This window comes from Accipiter gentilis, chromosome Z (genome assembly GCF_929443795.1).
Source record: "Accipiter gentilis chromosome Z, bAccGen1.1, whole genome shotgun sequence".
NCBI classification, from domain to species: domain Eukaryota; kingdom Metazoa; phylum Chordata; class Aves; order Accipitriformes; family Accipitridae; genus Astur; species Astur gentilis.
Window position 1 is genome coordinate 89,102,264 of NC_064919.1, and position 20,707 is coordinate 89,122,970.

A 20,707-nucleotide genomic window follows, 5' to 3' on the forward strand; every position below is an offset into this window, starting at 1 on the left:
AAAGGGCTCAATTCTGCTCATCCAGTGTCATGCTCTTAAACTTATCTAGCATTCAGTTTTAAAACCTGATGCAAATCAGCAGTGATTCAAGTCAGAGACTGACGCTCACAAGGAACTATGGAATGAGTTGCTCTGTTTTCACCTTATTTTTAGAACACAATGGAAGTATTCACACATCACTTGTAGTTGTGGTTACCAGGAGTGCCATATGTTTTGTGGTTTTTTTATAATGCTTTCTTCAAGAATGAATCTGTCTGCCTTATAAAAGTCAAGAAAACAATACTTCATTTTAATCCCCTGCTTCCCTTCCTTTTAATCCATAAATATCAGGGTGAAAATATCTGGCAAGTACAACTTCAAACTGCTCTGCTTTCTGTGCTCAAAAGTTCCCTCTAACCTAGTTGGTTTGTTGTTTTTTCTGAGTACTTTCAGCAGGTGTCTCATTTATTATTGTGTCTTCTGTGATCTGGATCATCAGGATTTCCTTTCTTTAACACTTCTACAAATACTGTTGTTAGACAGTAATCTGGTATTTCCTCTTGTCTTTGTGTATATTTCATTCCAATTTGCTGATAACTTTTCCAGTGATTTATTTTAAACAGATCAGATGCTATATTTCTTCTTCTGCAAATTTTCCTCAATTTTACTGATCTTCGTGTTGTTGTCTAATAAATCTGCCATGCCAGTACCAGTTTTACATTGCAAAGATGCGATGTTCATCTAGAATACTTGCTTTTAGATGGGACTTCAGGGTGCAGTTAGCCACTGTAAAGTTCCTTCAGAGCTTCTACTATTACATTGATGTTTAGTGTCTGTTCTCGGGGAGACCTTTTATATTTTTTGTTTTGCTCCTGTTGTTATATTCTTTATTGTGGATCTGCTTCTTTCATTCTGCATCTCTGCCCAGAGAAGTTCTGAATTTCCTGAAGAAGTTTTGCAGGTAATGATAGAATTCAAGAGGATGAGCCTTCATTTGTGATCAACAATAAAAGTTTAAAGATGGCATGGCACCATGGTATAAGAGGAATATCACAAAGAAACTGTAAAACCCAAAACAAACAAACGAACAAAATGCAACATTAATTATTGTAAACTTGACCTTTTCTTTAACAATACTTCTCATGATAAGTTCTTCAGGCTTATGAGGTTTTAAGTTTAGAGTGTCAGACGCTGTTCCTAGCATAAAAAAGTGATTATTTATTGTACAGTACTGCCTCTACAGTGGCAGTTCTTTAATGGCTCCTTCTCATCAGAACGAATATGCTCTTTAACACTGATGCATTCTGGCTATGAGGTGTTCCGTTGTTCAAGCACAATTTTGTAGGTTTTGCAAGTTTTGTTTAGCAATCCTCTTGTACGAATCAGTCAAGTGTTTTGTAGGAGGGAAGTGAAATCTTTGTGGAAAAGTAACATGTAATTTTAGCAGTATTTTGAAAAGAGACATAGTTAGAGAAAAATTGCAGTAAATATTTACTTTGCCTTGATGCCATTTACCAAGTTTGTCCAGGATAATAATTAGAAATAATGCAGAGACTTGCTCTGTACATATTGCTTCTATTATCTGGAGCTGTGGGAAAGGAAGTCTGGTAAGGACTGAGTTTTCCCATTGTCAGAGTAGCACAGGTGCTTGTGATGCTGTGGAGTTTGGAGGGTGTAGGCACCTGGGTGAAGTGCCAGTGCTGGATCCAGTGAATTTGGCACCGGCCCTGCTGGGCAGAGCTGGTTTTTGCAGATCCACCTTGGAGCACCTGCTTACTACTTGTCAGCATTTTCTCTTTTGGTGGGTTTATTAGCTGAGTCACAACCCTATTCAAATGTTTGGAAATACCTCAGTTCAGCATTGTGGAAATTAAGTCCTCCTGAACTCTGGAGGGCTAGATACTCACTAGAAAGCCATCTGAATAATTCTATTTTTTTTTTTTTTTTTTTTTAAGATCTGCTGATTTAGAAACAATTTCTTTTACTTTATTTCAATTTAATTTAGACATTAACTTCACTGAAATGAGATGTGATGGAATCCTGATCCTAGTGGAATTGGCTGAAACTTCTAAGCTCTAACAGTCTTGTGTTCACTAAGACCTTCCTTTGAATTGAGTAATGTAAAACCACAGTTTTCTCCAAACAAAGATGTAGTTCAAGAGGATTGATTGAAATGCTTCCTTAAGCATTTGGCTTCTGTAATAATTTCTTAAACTAAGAACTAGTGTGCATGGTGCTTGAAAACAAGTTTCAATCTGTGCTTTATCTGGGTGCAGAAGATACCCAGATTCATGATTTTGGACGTATGTCTGGTTTTAGCCCTTGCCATGACTTAGTGTGATTACCACGATACTGCATCCTAATGTAGAAAACTTAGATTATTTCCAGTAGACTTTTGCTGGTTGGTTAGAACTATGCAGTGAGAGAAGCAACCTAATAGACTTCAATGGTATTTCTTATTTACAGTTAATTCCAAGTGGAGAAGAAAACTGTTACAAATTCAGTGTTCTGTTCTGTGGTATCCGATACTCATGTCCTCTTATTTTCTGATGGTGTGAACAAAAGTTGTGTGTCTGGTGATTATTCTTCAGATGACTAAATTCTTTTAGGAAACTTTAGCCTGGAAGCTACAATCTGTGAACGAGATGCTGTCTCTGCCACTGTTGCTAAATGAATTTTGGTGCTCTGATCCTCAGCTCCTAGAGCTTTCACATGAAGTTTCACAGCTCTTTAGGACAGATCATGAGTTCAAAGCACAGAAGAAAATCACCAACTGTCAGATTTGTTTAGGCAGCTGCAGCTTCCAGAGTTATGAATGAAATGCTGAATTTAGCAGTATGTAAAGCAGATAACACAACTTAAACAACTTTTTCTATAAGCTGTCATGAAATCACATCAGTCAAAGCTTCTGGATAAGAAACTGTAGTGGTAAATCTCAGGTCTTTTTTCTTCTCCTCTTTGCTTGCTTCCTTATGTTCTATTTAACGGTTTTCTTTGTTCTTTTTAAGTGCTCATTGCTATTCAAAAAGCTAAAACCAAAAAACCCAAGCTAGCAGTGCATTTCATGTAGCTTAAAGATGTCCTTAAGTGCTGTTTTCTATTTATTTGCAATGTTTAATTTGTTGACAGACTATGTCAGGTGGTAGACTTTAGAAAACATTACGATGACATTGTGACTTAAATAAAAAATTCTGCCTTTTCCCTTGATGCTCCTTCCCGCCTCTGCTATGTATCCTCTCTTTCCCAGAACAGAAAATGTTAGCACATTTGCACAGTGAAACGAGCCAGGGTACTGACTGGGCTGGAGAGTGACCCCTTCTTTCCCTGCTGCCTGTTGCCTTGAATCCTTCCTCCGATCAGTTTCTGTGCATGGCTCCGTGCAGAGGTGTTTTGCCACTGAAGGAGGGGCAACACAAAGGCCAGAACAAGCGTCCAGGGTAGAGGGAGGTGTGAGACAGCTTTACTTGGAGCAGTGTCGACTTATGTTGGTTTATAGTATCTGTCCAGCTACGTGTTCATTTTAAGTAAATGAATGCATGTAAGTAAACAGTCTCGAATATCTAATCATTCAGATAATTTCCCGCCTCGCATTCAGGAGTGAGAACTTTGCTGGTACAGTTTAGTCTGGCTCAGTCTGTCCCACGTTTAGAGTGGGCAGAGATGTCAATGGTCTGTTCAGTAAAGGCAAAAACTTCTTACTGAAAGCAGCTGGAGTTAGGGTGAAAGCGGTGACCTCCTTTAGTGGCACGTTTTCTATCTGACAGGTGTCTGACATACAGAGCTGTATGGTCTCTGGAATACATCTACTTCCTTCTCCTTCTGAAAAGAGGAAGCGGGGTCAACGGGGGCGAGGAGGAGTTGAGGCCAGATTTGTCTATGCTACCTGGTTCCGGTATGCTGGGCAAGACTCTCCCTAAGTGCAGATAAGCTCTAACGGAAAACAGCTCTAGTGGTGGTTCTGCTTAATACTCTGCAGAGTTCAAGGTAGCAGTTACAATACCCATAGCCACAAAGTTAATGTTCACTCTGCTTCATTGACCTTGTAAATGAGGTTTGAATGGAGGCTGAAGCATTTGTGCAAACCTTTATGATAGTGTTTGATCCTCAGTGACCTGGTAATGAGAAGGGCGTGAAAAGCTGGAGCAGGGTCAGTGTGGTATTCAGCATGGAAGGGTATGCAAAAGATGGGAGCATCTTCTTAAGACTATCCAAGATGCAGGTGAGGAGCTCAGTGCTAGTGGCTAGACTGCTGGTCACAGTCTGGGTGCCAGCTGTTGGGTGGCAGAGTAAGTGTCTGTACCTCCCTCAGACCTGGTGTGTGTCAGAGAGGATATGTGGCATTCACTAGCATACCTCAAACTGGACTAGCCAGTGAGTAGGAGGCCCTTGGTCCAGGCAAGGGTACCAGATGGGGAGAGGGTCCATGACAGCATTCCGGGGGGACCCACAAGTGTGGGTTGCCTGTGAGATGAGTGTGCAAGCATCTCTTTGCAGCGAGCACCACAGTGGACTACCTGGGAAGGTGGAGACCCATGGTGTGGGTAGGAGAGCTCAGGATCTAGGCAGGGGTGTCAGATGGACAGAAGGACCATCCTGGTATCACTGCTGATACCATGCAGCTTGGTTTTATGATTCAGTAAAAATAGAACTAGTTCTTCAAGATGATTCCTGTTCCCTTTCCTGTCAACCTCAAGTGGTTACGGTGAGTCTCTTCTAAAACCCATGACTCAAATTTTTTCTTGACTTGTTTTGATGGCCTGCCATGTGCATGCTCATGAGCAGAAGTTGTATGCGAGCAAGTTGTTCTTGCCCATAGCAGTGGGACAGAGCTGCAAGTTAAATTATCTTTAATGCTATGGTCAGTATTTAACTGAGTGTATTCAAACCCGTATTTTAAATGTTTCAGTAGCTTACTACAGTTACTAGGTTTCAGTAAAAACGCTTTCACTGGAAGTATTTAGAGCTGCTATTGTTATCCAATTCAATGACAAATTTATACTGAAATTATATTTGGCTGTAAAATTATATTTCCATTAAATATGGCATCTTCTTTTGCAGTGACCCGTATGTGAAACTCTCCTTGTATGTAGCGGATGAGAACAGAGAACTCGCTCTTGTGCAGACAAAAACTATTAAGAAGGTACGTATATACTCTTTCTTGTTCCATTGTTTTGGAAATATTAAGAATACTGGAACAGAATTCCATAATATAATACAACACTTATTTAAATTGTTGCATACATGTATAGCAAGTAAATAATTTATCTATTTTTTTTTCAGACCAAAATAAGAAAACAAGTGCATGCATCTTCAGTGTGCATGATTTGTTGACAGGATCTAATATGTTGCATATTATTCTCTAAAGCTTGGCTTATCAAATCTCATATCATTCACTGTTTCTTTTATCAAAGTTATATTTCAATGAAAGACATAGCTGAAATAAATAACTGTGAAACTCTGCTTTAATTATAATTTATTTGACTTTTAGCACAAATGATTATTCTTTAATGTTGCCTTTCAAAATTTCCATTTTCAAAATATTTTCCTAATATGGGAATTTAAAATAGCCAGATGATAGAAGATAGGCTCTAAGAAAAGCCTGGAAATGTATTGAAATTGTTTTCATTTTTAATTAGAACCAAAATTAAATTTTACTTGGTTTCTTAATTTCATTCTACACAAACAAAAATTCCACCAGGGGATATTGTCATTATTAGGGCCCTAAGATTTTAGAAGGAAATTTGGGTGGATTTTTGTGGGTTTTTTTTGTTTTTTTGTTTTTTTTTTTTTTTAAATTTGCTGGTAGCGATAGCAGAGAGGAAGGAAGTCATAACTGGTATGAAAAGTAAGGTAGAAGTAATGAGTTGTCATTTTTATGAAGATATTTAGAATTAACAGTGATTCAATAGGCATCATTATTGCAAAACAGAATAGTGAGGAAAAATCTATTTTTGAAAATACAAAATAGAATGATGCTGTTCTAAAATCAGAACATTAGGTGTTGGGAGAAAACTGATGTGAAATCCTGGAAGCATGGAAGATTCAAGCAGAACTTTTCACAGGAAGGAGGGCATGTTTGATGTTGGAAAGTAAAAGTAATTTTATTAAAAGATTTCCTGGTTAACCATTGGTACTTGTTTCATAATAGCATTTTAACATTCATTATATCCTTTTAAATATGTTCTTTGTAGGCCATCTAGCTTAGTTTTATGTAAAGTTTTTAGATGTTAAAATTTGTGAGAAAAATGTTAACTTTTCCAAAGAGCAGTACCTAGTTTGTTGCTACAGTAACAACATGGACTGTGGCGTTTTTTTGTTTCCTTAAATAGGTTAAAGATTTATCGCCAATTCCATAGAAGTATGTGGGAGGTTTTCTTACAATATGCATATCTTACTTTTGTAGAGAGTGTGCTTGTCACACCATTTCCTGGGACATAGCTACATGGAATCAACTCCTGATCTTGAAATCGTATGAACAGAAAATGCTTAGGCTTGATAGGTTGTTTTCAGGCTATTATAAAAGACCTGGCTATTATAATTCTGGTAAAATTTTAACTAACATGTTCTTGCTGAAGCATGAGATTGACATTGTCTCACTCTGGAATGGCAATACTAATGAGAAACTATTAAATCAGTACACCTGTGTCAATGCACTGATAAATCTTTCTTGCATTGTAAAGGGTAGATAAAAAGAATAAAATGAGTGTAGGTGAAGGTTTATTTTCTTATTTAAAAAATAATTTGGACCACTGTAGTAATTTTGGATCAACAGCGATATGGGCTCAGACTTTACCAGCTACTATATGGGCAACTGATTTCATCTGGGGAGAACTCAGTGGAAGTTGGAGACATTTGAACAGTTGCACCCTATGAATAGTCTATGCATTTGCTTTCATCAGCTTGTTTGCAAAATGTATGCTTCAGGATTCCTGAAAAATAATGGCTTACTGAAAAACAACTGCCTAGACAAGTCCAGTTCTTGTACTGCTTGTTTATTGTCTTAAAATAGCATGGTAGCTTTTGTTAACTGGCAAATGCCTGAGGATGTGAGGGAGATTTTCATCTTTCACTTCAATGAAATGGAAGAATTTCAATGTGAGGTAGTATGAGTCTAGATCATCTAGATGTTGGAAGAGACCTCTGGAGGTCCTCAAGTGTTCTATAACTTTGTGACTAAAACTCAGGACTATGATAGCAGAGAGGTCATGAGGCAGGTCATGAAGGTGTGAGGATCCTTTGGCTTTTGAGAGAAATCCTTTGTAGCAAGTCTGTGAAATTGGGGGAGAGGAGATAGGAAGTGTGGCATGAATATAGGACTTGATTTTTTTTTTTTCTCTTGCTTCTTAGGAAATAATGGTGATCACATCCAGAGTTTTAGTCAATTTGATTCTTTTTTTAATTAATGCCTTAATTTTTTAATTCTTACTAGAATAACATTGTCCTTATTTGAAAAGGTGTTGCTGGTATAAAAGCATGCTTACTAAAGACATAGCATATTAATCTCCCACACATTTGAAATGTAAAGGCTATAGTGCAAAAAGGTAGGAGAGGCTGAAAAGAGACCATTAGATTGGAAATAAGGTTGTAACATTACTGCTGATCTGAAGCAATACTTACTAGCTTTGGATCCATGTGAAAGGAAAATAAGAAAACTTCTGAGAAGACCACCATTAATAGGAAAAAAAAAAATATAGTCAAGATGTGAAAGTATTGTATTGATGGTATCAAGGAAGAGAGAAACTCATGGATTGTAGTGCTGCCCTAGCAAGGAAGAGAAAAAGGGCAATGTTTGCACAACAGCCCAACTGTAAACAGAGGGCTGAGGATGAGATGATGATGATGTATTCGCAGGATTGCATCTGCCTTTTTTTCGCTGTTTCTTGTAACTGTCACTTGAAGCCTGGACTTTCTCAGTCATTTCCGTAATAATAATAGCTCATCTATTGGAAAGTTCTAGTTAGTAATTTCTGTTCTGAGTTGTTAAATTTCATCTCAAGACTTATTCTTCCTATGCAAATTGCAATCTCTGTTTATTTCATAAATAATCAAACATGATTAGTATATCTTGATTTTGAGTTAAAATCATTAATGGAAAAAATACTGAGCAAAATCAATCTCAGGAGTGAAAGACACCACCAATTATCTACTTCACCTCTGTAACTTTTAATATGACGGCATCTAACCCTTCACTAGTTTCTTATTTTTCTACTCATTTTTGTCTTCCTCCGTTTAATGGGTAGCTTCCTGTTTGTCATTGTCTCACGGGAGTTCCTTCAAGAAGGCAGAAGGGACTGCAGTTTCCCCTTTCTTATTCTCCTTTTACAATACCTGTGCAGTTGTCTGATACGTATCCTACTGTACAGCTGGACCTAGTCTTATGAAGTGCTTAGTTACAGCCAAAGGGATTAAATGCACATTGTTCCCGTAGTCTGAAAAAATAAAGTCATCAGAAAAATTTCAGATGCATCTGGCATGATCTAGCTGTGTTGGATTTCTGAGGCTTTTTGTTTTGATTTACCTCCCTCCACACTTTTAGTTGTTTCTGCAGTAGAAAAAGCTGTATTTGCTGTTTGCTGTCTTTACGATCTTGTAAGATGGTTAGTATATTCTTTAAATTCCTGCTACTAGGCTTGTGATTTAATGCATCAATTCTTTTAAAAGTCTGGATGAAGATTATCCACTTTCCTCCATTTGACTGCACTGAGCTATGAAGACTTCACTTCTACATCAGTTGTGACAACTTCTATCTTCATATCGATCCCTTAGTTATTCTGCCTTTCCTATATGTAATGTTAAACATAATTTCCTGTATCTAAATATGCTTAGTCTCCCCATTGAGCTTCATTGCTTAGTAGCATCATTTCTTTCCATGTTCTCGTTTTATTTAGATGGTTGAAAAAACCTTCTTTGTGTTTGTTCTAATATCCTGTGGAAGATCTAACTCAGCTTGACTCTTGGCAGTTCTTTATCTGTACAACACTTGCCCTTTTTAGGATGCAGCTCTCTTTGCTGATGAGTCTTTTTGTTGTTGTTTCCCTGCTTAATATCCTTTATGAAGTTATTCATGCATTTATTTCTGGAGCCTTTCTTTACAAGTGGTTTTCTCTTTTGCTGGGATTCTGGTGTTTGTACTTTCTGACTTGACCTACTAATTGACTTGTAAAGGTGGAAGAAATTTCTGCAAGTTAGCAGGGCATTTACCAAAAATTGTGCTACCTAATACATCAGATATTTCCTGAAATTTGTATTTGTGCTTAAGCAGCATTCAAAATTAATGCATTATTGATGGACAGCAGTGCCCTCAAATTTAGTATGAGACCATGCTTCATTTGTTAAATTACATGGAACCTCTCTTGCCAATAACAGCCGCATTTGATGAATACAAGTATTTAAAAAGTAACAGGTTTTTTTTTCCTTCTCTGCTACAACAAAATTTTGGTGGGTGTAGAGCCAATTTTTACTGTCAGCTCTTCTGGTAAATCTCTGCTATGTGAGAGAATGAGGGAATGATTTGGCATGAAAACAAAACCATTGGATGTATCATACTTGTTTTTAAGCTTACCCAAATTTGAATTGCCCAAATTACTGATGTTTGTAGTTCTTTTTTTATCAATTTATTATTTCATGCTTGACCTTCCTTCAGATTGCAATCTGTATGCATATTTTATTCTGTACATTTTTTTGAGGCTATTAAAACAAAATTAAAATCCTCCATAGGCTTGGGGGAGGTGAGGAAGAGAATCATACCTATTCAGAGGAAATAAACTTTCCTTTTGTTCTTTTTTTTTCTTTTTCTGTTTAGTTTACAGTATAAAACTGTCCTTATATTTGTAGTTCTAAAGTTGTCCTTGTGTTTAAAAAATACTTTTTTTAAAATCTGGTTTTAAATGACTCTTGAGAATGAAATGTCTTCAGGTTTTACTTCTATAGGGTCTCAGTGATTTGCCTTTTACTCACAGAATCCTTTTTATACTTAACATCTATTTTAGGATCATCTGACTCAAATATCCTCCCATGTTTAGTTTATTCAGTACGGAATTTTGAAATAATTTGATGGCAATATTTTTATTTCAATTTTTTATGATGTGCTTTTTTCTCCTTTTTTTTCCTAGAAAATTGTCACTTGCATGCACATTTTGATGATTGCAAAATGGCAAACCTAAAGAAATTTTAGTATGTAAATATGTTTATTTCTTTTACAGACACTGAATCCAAAATGGAATGAAGAATTTTATTTTAGAGTAAGTTTCCCTTTACTTGCAATCATGACTAACATGTACAGTTAATCACATTGCATTTTATAAGGTTGGGAAGAAGCTTATTTTTGATTTGTTGTTTATATGTTTACATTAAAAAATGCTTATCTTGATGTAATTGCTCATTGTTGGAATGATCAGCAGAAATTGGCATAAGGTTAATTAGAAATGGACTGTTTCACAATTGGAGATTTTATTTAGACTAAGTTTTGACTTAATTCATCTGACTAAAAAATTCTTTTTACTTGAAACTGTGTTTTTAGCAGACCATGTTTGCTGTGGTTTTAAAATGTTAATACAGTGGCAAATCAGTTATTTCCAAGAGCTCTATGAAATTTAAGTTATCATGAAAAAAAAAAAAAGAAATACAAACGTAGAGAAGGAAGACAGAAAAAGTAATTTCTCTTGGCCTTGACGTTACTTGCCAGAAAGGTCAGAATATGCTTTTTTCTTTTTTTTTTTTGTAGTTTCATTTTAATCTTTCTAAATCTTGCTTAAAATGAAAACCAAGTTAGAGCTAAAACTGAGAGATTTTTGTCAGAAAAAATAATCTTAAATATTTGAAAGTGGTAAAGGAGGGGTTAAAATAGTGATTATCAAAACCAACATAATATAAATGAGAACGGTGGAAACAACTTTGTTATTTAGTTGTTGAAAGTATTTTTCCAAAGAAGAATGACTTAATTTTAGTGCAGCTGTAGCTTTCACAAAAGATTAGGTACAATTTCAGTGGTTTTTAGAATTTAATCTTAAACAGCTGCTTGAGAAAAGATGTCATTGTAGATTCTTAAAAACGGGTATCATATTGAATGTTGTTTTATAGAGCCTTAGCAATTGACTGTCTTGCTAATAGGATCTTCTAGATAGATAGTTCCCACCGATGTAACTGTTAATACACACAGGTTTTTGAGGTTTAAGTGGAACTTTTATTTTTAAACATGTACCAAATAGCTTTTTTAGGTTTTGCAGCTGGTAATACGTATGTAAAATCATCTTTATCTAATGAAATATTTTGATTTTTATAACATACCCAGAGGCCAAAATATGGACTTAGATGTTATGCAGAGTCCATAGTAACTGTCTTCACACTAAATTACGACTGGACCTAAGGTTTTCTATTTTCATCACAGTGGTTGTTGATGTTTGCACACCTCTTGTTACAGAGGTGGTTCTACCATGGGATAACTTAAGCTACCTACCTGTGAAAATGCAGAGGAATTTTAATACTGTAATTTTCCTAGAAAGTCATTAGCCTTGTAAGAGAGCGTTTTATGGTGAAGTGTTCAAATGCTTTTGCCTTCAGCATAGAGGACAAATTAATACAGAGGGATTACTATCATGACCATTGCACAGGAAAGGGAAGTGAAAGAAAGTTTTAAACTGTTTACCTATTTGAAGACATTTCAAACTTTCCCAGATATGATCCTGATTGCCTATGGGATTCAGAAATGGATGACCTCACCTCCATAAGCCCATCTTTATGAATACTGGTCTTGTAAATGTGCTGAGTTGTAAGATAGACTGTAAGGAACAAATTCATGTGTTTTAAAGTGAAATATATTTACTCAGGATTAAGCAAGCTTGTTATGTTTATTTGTGCTTATAATTTTAACGGCTATTATTCAAGGTAGCCTTTTTAATAATTTGCTTTTCCCAGGAAAAGAGAATACACAAAACTGCCACAATTTGTGTTGCTTACACTACAGATACGGTTCATAGAAGCTCTTTTAAAACATCTTGAAAATCCTAAATAATAATGTGGATATATAAAGTTACGCGTACCCTTTTTTCTGTATCACAGTTCTCTGATTGTCTTAAAACTGGGGAAGTCCATTGCCACCCCCACAGAATTATCAGTCTATTGTGGAATATTATTTCTAAATTTTCTCAATTAAACAAGTTGGACATAGTAACCTGGCTTACAAAGTTTTTCTGAAAAAATATATCAAGTTGATCAAATACTATAGAACTTTTTTCTTGTTTAATAGTGATGTTGTGTCTTCCTCCCAGACTTCTTTTGTTTGTTTTTTTCCTTTCAAATGTTGGCAGTCTTTCTGCTTAAATTTACTTCAATGTAAATAATTTTATGGAGATATATTTTCTGTTTTCAAGTGTTGGAGAGACTTCTGTTGGGTTTTCCACAGGCTTGTGTCATAAATGGGCTAGAAATGGTGAGCAATGAACAGTCCAAAATACAGATGATTGTGACATTCTGAAAGAAACAGAATAAAACTCTTGCTCCATGCAGTTTCATTGAGCTTTGCAGCTGTAGAACAAAAAAAGTCTGGGAGCCCTGATAGTCTGTCCAGCCTGGGACTTGTTCCCAAAACACAGAGCTTGTCTCGGAGGCCAGGCCACCTTTCCTGAGACCAAGTTACCTTTGCTGCTGTGCTCGAGGCAGCCAAAGCCACCTAGCTCTTCCTGGCCGCAGCACATACTGGAGGTGACATGAGACAGAGGCAGTCTGGTTTGCCCAGGGATGTCCTCTCCAAATTCCTCTCATCCCTATGGCTGCATGCAGCTTGGCAATATGCAGCAGCTATGCTTTTCCTCTATGGAGCTTTCTGTAGAAAGAGGAATGCAGTGACTGTCTTGCATTGAACATAGTAAATGAGAGCTTTTAGTGTTAACTGCTGGGCTATTTCTAGTTGCAGTAGGGTTTAGAAACAAAAGTGTTCTAGTGCTCCAGTTTAAGGAAAACTAAAGATTTACATAAAACCTGTTAGTCCTGCTCTGTTTGCCTTTGGTTTAATTACTGTATGAACTAGTACCCCTATATTGTTATCGTCAAGCTAATGAACCTAAAGTGACATTATTTGGATTTTCTCATAGGTAAACCCAACCAATCATCGTCTCCTGTTTGAAGTGTTTGATGAAAACAGATTGGTGAGTGCTTGTCTTCATTGTGTTTTACTAATCACAAGGCTCTGTGTATCACAGCTGAAGAAAATATAGCACATCTTAAAGGTGTATTTTTATCTGCTGTTCAAGTAAGTGTGCTAAGAAATGCAGATAGAAGCATAAAAAGCATCTGGTTTGGGGTCTAATATTCAGAGCACTAAATTCAATAGTAGTACCCTGCTGGGTCAGACCAAAATGGTCCGCCTTAACCCAGTATTTTGACAGTGAAAACCTCATTGTATTCTTCCTTAGGCTTCTCCACTGCAAACCAATAAAGTCCCAACCTTTTTAGTCACTTAGTAACTGCTTCACCCCGATCATTTTAGTGTCTCTTTCTTGTACCTTTCAATACTTCTGCAACCTTTTTTTGGGATGTGGTTACCAGAGTTGTACCTTGTACTCAACATGTGGGTGTATGAATGTTTAAGGTAATGGCAAAAAAAATGCTCTGTTATGTTTTCAGTTCTCTGCCTCATAAAGCCCAGCATATTGTTAGTGTCTTTAGTCTTGAACTTTGTCTGATGCAGTAACTTTTCTAGAGAAGTTTTCCAACATCTTACTGCTGCTTGTTTTTGTTAGGATTAAGTAGATAAGGTTTTCACATAGACAATACATACAATAACTGACGCTTACTCTGAACATATTAGGTTACATATGTGTTGCGGGGGGGGGGGGGGGATTTAAAAATGAGAGAGGGGTTTGAATCACTTTAAGAATGACCTCCAGTTGTATTAGCAACAGAAAAATGATTAAATAGAAATTTGTATAAAAGTGCCACTTCACAGACTTCGATGGCAAGGTTCACTCTATTACTTAGTACATGGATAAAATGCATACAGGAAAATTAAGTCAGAATCAAACTAAACTGATATATAGAGAAACCAAAACCATAATAGGGTAACAGGGAATGTGGGAAAGGGTAAGGAAGACCTTCCTGTTGAGTCACGAGGTTCAGAGAAGACCCCCTTGCTTTCTGAACTCCTGTCGGAGTCTAGGTGCGGCTGGATCGACTCCTAGTCCCAGACATGGGCAACGGTTTATAGCTTAAAGGGATTATAAGTATAGTAGCAGCCTAAAGTTCATTCACAGTTGAATAAAAATTGTGACAGTAATTTAAGTATAAATTTGAAAGTAATCACTTATATCTTATTATGTACTGGCTATCTTACTATAGAGTATTCAAGTGAGTACACATCCATGCATAAAGACACTAAGAGAAGCACATAAGAGAGTAAAAGGGAGTAGAAGAGAAAAAAAGAGGTATGCCTTTTTAAAAATTCCCCATGAGTTCAGTGAAAATATTCAATTTGAATGCTTTGGCATTTGTCTCAACGGGCGAAGGGTCGAGCCTTAAGGAGCAGAGAGAACCAGCCCTGGCCGTGTCGGCTTTCGGCAACAGATCTCTGATTTTCACAAACAGGAGAGTTCCGATACATGTCCCGCTCGGAGGGAGATGCTGGTCCCAGCCCGCTGCGGTCCGGGAGAGCTCCAAGGGCCTCCCGTAGTACCGCTGCTTGTGGGTCTGGGAGGTGATTGACTTTTGCCATCCACAAACTGCTGGGATGCCAGCTGCGCTGGAAAATCCCCAGGCTGTTGGAGAAGAGCTCCAAACACAGAGAGGGGCTGCTCCCAGCCTGTCGGGGGAGGACTGTACTAACAAGGTCTGCAGGTCGTTAGGAGAGAGAACTGGCTGCAGGTTGTTCTGAGAAGTGGCTCTCTCTCCTCCCTCCGCCGGGCAGCAGGAGTCCTTGAGACGCACAGCATATCTCCCTGTCTCCGCTGGGGAAGAGTTCCTGGCACAGCCAAGGGTCGCTTCGCTGCCCGGCTCCTCACGCCTACGCCAAGGGCTGGTGAGCCTTCCCGAGTTCGTACATCAGCCTGGAGAGGGGCAAAGAAATGCACCACCAACAATATGCCAGTGCAATGGCATACTGGGTGAAAAAGTCTTTTGGGGTTTTGTCTTTTGAAAATTGTAACACCATCTCTTTGTTTATGAGTTCAGGTATTAACATTTTCTTGGTTGGGTGCAGTACAACCTCTACTGAACCTAAACTTGTTTGCTTTGCAAAGGTTAGGGTCAGTGTTGTGAAGATCCTTTTATTAAAAAAAAAAAAACCAACAAAAAACCAAACCACTATGGAAAATGTCTTCCTCTACCTTCCTATTAAATATAGAGCAAAGGAAACATACAAGCTGTAATCTTCTGGGGGGAAAAAAAGGACTTATAGCCAAATGATTGTATCTTCCTTTAGGAGGAAGTAAATGAGTAAATCTGTGACAGTGTCTATTTAGAGTGGGCTGACTGTGAGCATATTTATTGACATATAGTGATCATAATTGACCACTTGCACTATTAAAACTATCCTATACCTTTTGAACTTAAGGGAGATTGTTGGTCAGTTCTTCCCAGCTTTAAGGCCCTCTTCCATTGCCAGCTGATGCAAACAACGCTGAAGCAGAAATCCTGTAACTGTGAGGCAGAGTATGTAAGCCAGGGCTCAGGACTGTGCAGACATTACTGCGTGGCTTGCGTGTGTCTTGGGGGATGGTTGGAGTACATTTGTGCTGGCATAGAGGACAAAGCACAACTGGTGGGAGAGGTGTCATGCTGGCCTGCAGAGGGCAGTGGCATGCGCGGGGATGTCCCTGTGTGACGGTCAAAATTCTGTACGTGGTGACAGCTGAGAAATGACAGTTCTGGTATACTCATGTCAGATGTATGGCTTAAGATTTCCACGTTTCTGTATGCAGTACTGGCCTTTTACTTCTAGTAAGTTTCAGTACTTCTGTTTGTTCTTCCTGTGGTCCCGCTTCTGTAGACAGTCTGCCCTTGGGCTCATAACCTCCTTCCAAAGGCAGCAACCTGTTGTTTAGAAGCCCTTGGATTCCTTTTGGAAGGTCTTCTGAGCTGTTGACAAAACAAGTACATGGAGGTTTTTAGAGTAGCAGATTTCGATGAGGTTATACTTACAGAATGAGGAGACATTGAACTGGTTATTTTGGTTTTACTCTGAAATACTTATAGTCAATACTTGCAAGGTTTTTATTGCAAGAACTCTGTTTCTTCTTCATGTTCCCAAATTATCAAAGAACTTTGTCTTTGCAGTATGTCCTTTCCTTTCTACCCCCCAATCAAAACAGAGAATATATGATGCAAGCTTCATCTTTGGTGCAAAGAGACACTGTGTCCTTGGATAATATGTTTTATCTGAAAAATAAGATAAAATAATATCAACACCTGTGCCTTCCACAAGGCAATCTACAGTACTGTTGCTGTGTAGAAGCTATTCATATTTTTCTTCTTGTTGGCTCATAGTCCACTTAAAACAATAGGGGATTGTGCTGTCTGGCAGTTGTATCGTTTTAAGCTTCCATTTCTCTCATGATTGGTCATTCTCTGTCTTTTGAAAACAAGCTGCTTGCAAACAGAGGTTTAAATGTCTATCTAGAGTATTGACCCCCCACCTACAAATTTTCAGAGCTGTTGACAAAACTTGGGCTTTGAAGTTCTCCTAGGGAGCAAATGTCAGTGTATTGAAATGAAACTACACTTCTTGCTAAACAGAGTTTCTTTTCTAGTATGTGCTAACAAGTGCTATTGTGAGTACACTTCAAATGTGAGTATCCTCAGACCACTGAGTTTCTGTGTTGTAATAGAGCTGATTTAGGGTGTTTGTTTTACATTTTGGTGTATCCTGTCTGTCTGTTCTTCTTCTGAGGTCTTTTGGCTCTCAGAGAGCATAACTGTATTCGGTGCTGGCAATCACACTCGTTGTAATATTGCTAACTTTCTTGCTGGAGACTGGCCAGCAATGGGCAGGCAGAGTTTCTGTACGATGTTTAAGACAAATCAGTACAAAAGGACATGCAACACTCGTCTCTGGTTTTTCCTGGTCTTTACTGCCTGGTAAAACTGAAAAAGAAACTTTGTCTCCTGTCATCTTGCACATTTCTGCTGATTTTACTGTGTGAGAAATCTTTGCCATATGTTTGATTGCTTTGTTTGTTGTAATTTTTAATTATTAAAAGGGACTGTGCAGGGTAGTGTAGGTTATATTGCGATCGTAGGGACAATGTAAAAGTTGTGGCTTTTCAAAGGCGAGAAGTTTGTTGCTTAATCATGTTATTAGCACAGTTAAAACTGAAAGCATAACCGTGCTATATTTATTCATGTTCTGCCATGATAGCCTAATGCTGTAACACACACCAAAATGTTAAGCTTGAAATAATTTTTCTCATTTGCATGTGGAGTTGACTTCAACTTTTATCACTAAATTGAAGTATTTTTGTTGTAGTTAAATTTGTGTGCGCGCTTTACACAAATGTGCCATGTGAATATGATGTGGTTTAGATTTATAGCAGTGCCGAGTGTGTTTGCTGCCTTAGTCAGCTGTGAGAGCTCTCCCGCTGGGGCCGCTCCTCTCTGATGGAAAAGGAGCAGCTGTGAAGGTGCTGTTTCAGGCTCTTGCTGGCATTAAAAAAAAAAAAAAAAAAAAAAAAAAAGAAAAAACAAAACCCCCACTAGCTTACATTGGAGAGGGGGAACCAGGCCACGTGACTCCCACCATCCTACCCTATGTCGCAGTGTGTAGGAGCGCTGATTGCTCTTACCCAATCATGCCTGGAATGCTGCTTGCCACTTGGGCTATTTCTGCTATCTGTCGCTATCAGGGCTGCAGTGCTAACAGTTTGGCAGATGGGACACTTTTTCTTGGAGTTTATGTCTTTGGTTTTTAACTTCTGGCAGTGCCTGAATTGTTGCTGTTCTCCCTCTCCTTTTCTTCTCTCTGTAAAACCATGGCCCATCGGCTGCGGTTTCATTTTGGCTCTGGGCGAAGCAACACAGCCCCCGAATCGGAGATCCTCGACCGGGAGAGAGAAGATGACTTTTTCATGGCATTCCACACTTTGCCAAGAAGAAACAGTCCTCATGCTTTCTCTCGACATGGAGCAGATTATGGTGGTGGCGGCGATTTGCAAGAAGTGGGCTCCTTAAAAAGGAGTACATCCATGTTTATTCCCCAGCTGCTGAACAGTATTGATGCGCGTCCAACAAGAAGCTCGTCAATGCAGATCTCTCTTCAGCGCAACGCTGCAAACGGCTGCGCGGACGAGTGCACAACCCTGGAATCTCCTGAGGAGACGCTTCCTTGTAAATTCTCGGACTTCAGGGAGCATTATGCATCCCCTGTTGAAAACCATTCTCCTCCAAGCAGTCCAGAGGTGACTCCTGAAAATTCTCCACCCAGGCTGACGGGAGAGTTAGGACAACAGATTAATGGAACTATTTGCTGTAATCATAGAATATTTTGTACTATTCCTTCTAATAATCAGAGTGAGGATGCTTCATCAACTACCCAAGAAGATGAGGCAAATGAAGCAGCTCCAGGTTTAAACATAAGTGGTGTGAGGATTCAGCATCGGGCTTCAAGTGCAGACGTACCTCAGGTTACTCTACTACCCTTTGGTACCGAGGCTCAAAATAATGCTCCCACCCCTGAACCCCGGCGCTGGTCTTTGCAACACGTGCCAGATATGTCAGCGAATTCAGGGAAAAAGTTCTTTGTTCTCCAGTTACAGCAACCGCAGACAAGCGGTACAGGTGCAGGAGGCGAGTATAACTTTGGTTTTACTGGAACAAAAGGGGACAGATTGGTCAGGTATCCCCGGATACGGCTAGAAAGGAGTACTTCCTACCCTGTCCAGCCGCCAACAGAAGAAATTAGCCCTACAGATAATGGATTGTATTCAGAACTGCATGGAAATGGCAGGAACGGGTCAGAAATATCTAGAAGCAATTCGGTAGAGCGGATTCCTCAAGGGCAGGGATGTTTGTTTAAAATCAGACCAGATCAAAACACAAGGCAGCAGCACTTCAGAATTCTTGTCACCCGTGGTCCTGAAGAACAAAATCAGGTTGTTTGTAAAGAGGGTCGTGGCACCCCTGGTCCTACAACAGCCAGCACCACAGTAAGTATGATGCTGAGTATGCTATGCTAGTAAAATACAGAATTGCTATACAAAGGTTTCTAGACTTGGGGCAACTGAAGCACTTCCATTGTTAGTGCTAGAATGTTCTGCATTTCTCTGGAGCAAGCCACGAATCATCTCTATTTCTAATCTAATCTAACTTTGCTCTCAGTTATGATTACATCCAGTGTAATATTTTGAGATCCTAATGTCACACATGTTTCTTAATTCAGTGTTACATCAGCTGGAAAGATTTTTAAAAACCAGAACATTCAAATGTCAAATTAAGTGTTCACGTTATTTTAGTCGGTTGAGACCTTGCTGCTTGAAGAATTTTTCATGCACTCTGTTTTTAAAAATAAGTACTTTGACACCTTCTGAGTATTATGTACACGTGTGTGTACCTCTACACAATTTAAAAATATGTATTGTAATGCAATAGTAGCTAAGACTGTAGAAATCTTATGATAATTCCAGTCAACACACTGACTTAGGGTACCAAGAAGCTGGGGGGGGGGGGGGGATAATCTTTCTTATAGTAATTTTTTTTTTTTCTTTCTGGAAGTTAAAAACGTGTCCTGGTTTTTGTGTGCTACAAGTCCTGATCGAACAATTGTACAAGTGGCTCGACAGTTCTGGTTTTTCTTTGTTATAATGGGAGAGGGATTGATGTTTTATGTTTTAAACCACTTTTTTAAAAGAGCAAAGTAGGAATGAAACTTAAGGTTTAGATTAGTCATTTACTTAATTTGCTTTACTGTGCAATTTAACACTGCCCACTTGAGTTCCTAAGCTCGGTGATGCTGTATATAGAATAGTAAGCACTCTGTCTCCAGCTGTGAAAACAGATTCACTGTAAGAGATTTTGGTCTTCATTGCTTGTGTGTTCTTGTTCTCCTGCATTTTCGTTCAGTGAAATGTAGCACAGAAAGACAGCTGCTCAGTGCAGCAAGGCTGTATGATGAGTCTGCAGCTTTCTTATGAAAAAGCTAATAGTCTCCATGCTATTCCAGTATAACCTTCTTTTTAGCTCTTCAGTAGACATTGTGAGTAGAAAATGACAAAGTATCCCTAGGCTTTTATTTTTAAAAAGTAAAATAAATTAAAGTCCTTTGCCAGTACAGTTTCTTTTCAGTCTCTATAAGGTAGCAATTTTCTTAATTAGTGTACAGTATCTTTCCTGCCAGCCTGAGACCATTTCAGCAGGTAAATTTGGAATGCAGAAACTTCACTGATTTTCTTCTTTTGATTTTCATGTATGCAGTACAGTATGTTTCCCTTTCCTATTTATTATCCCTTGTTCCTTTCAAATAATAGCTGTTCATGGGGAACCACCATAACCAATTATATAAGTAGCTATAGTATGTCAGACCTAGTACAAAAACATCAGAGGTTTACAGATCTGTGCAACTTGCAGAGAGGTGCCCCAGTGTCTCTGCAGTAGTTCTCATTTTCCTAAAGGATCTACCCCTTAAAGTCACTTCTTTGATCTTCACTGTAGTGATGATTCATATACCAAAGACATACCTCAGTGTTTCCAGAGGAGAATTATGAAATTTGTTCCTATGTGCTCTTAGTTTTAGTTACCATGTGAAATCAAT

General features: G+C 38.3%; 1 protein-coding gene across 7 annotated transcripts in view; it reads left to right on the forward strand.

Moving 5' to 3' along the window:
• NEDD4L (NEDD4 like E3 ubiquitin protein ligase) overlaps positions 1-20,707 on the forward strand; it is a 192,877-nt gene that overhangs the window by 71,073 nt on the left and 101,097 nt on the right. For 4 of the 7 annotated variants that reach the window (XM_049794601.1, XM_049794602.1, XM_049794605.1 and 1 more), the window contains exons 3-5: positions 5,038-5,119; positions 10,182-10,220; positions 13,068-13,121. In XM_049794601.1, coding sequence (XP_049650558.1) covers positions 5,038-5,119; positions 10,182-10,220; positions 13,068-13,121 — 175 coding nt within the window. Of the gene's footprint in view, positions 1-5,037; positions 5,120-10,179; positions 10,221-13,067; positions 13,122-17,883; positions 19,107-20,707 lie in introns of those variants that run through there. The other 3 variants (XM_049794603.1, XM_049794599.1, XM_049794600.1) reach the window with 3 other exon arrangements.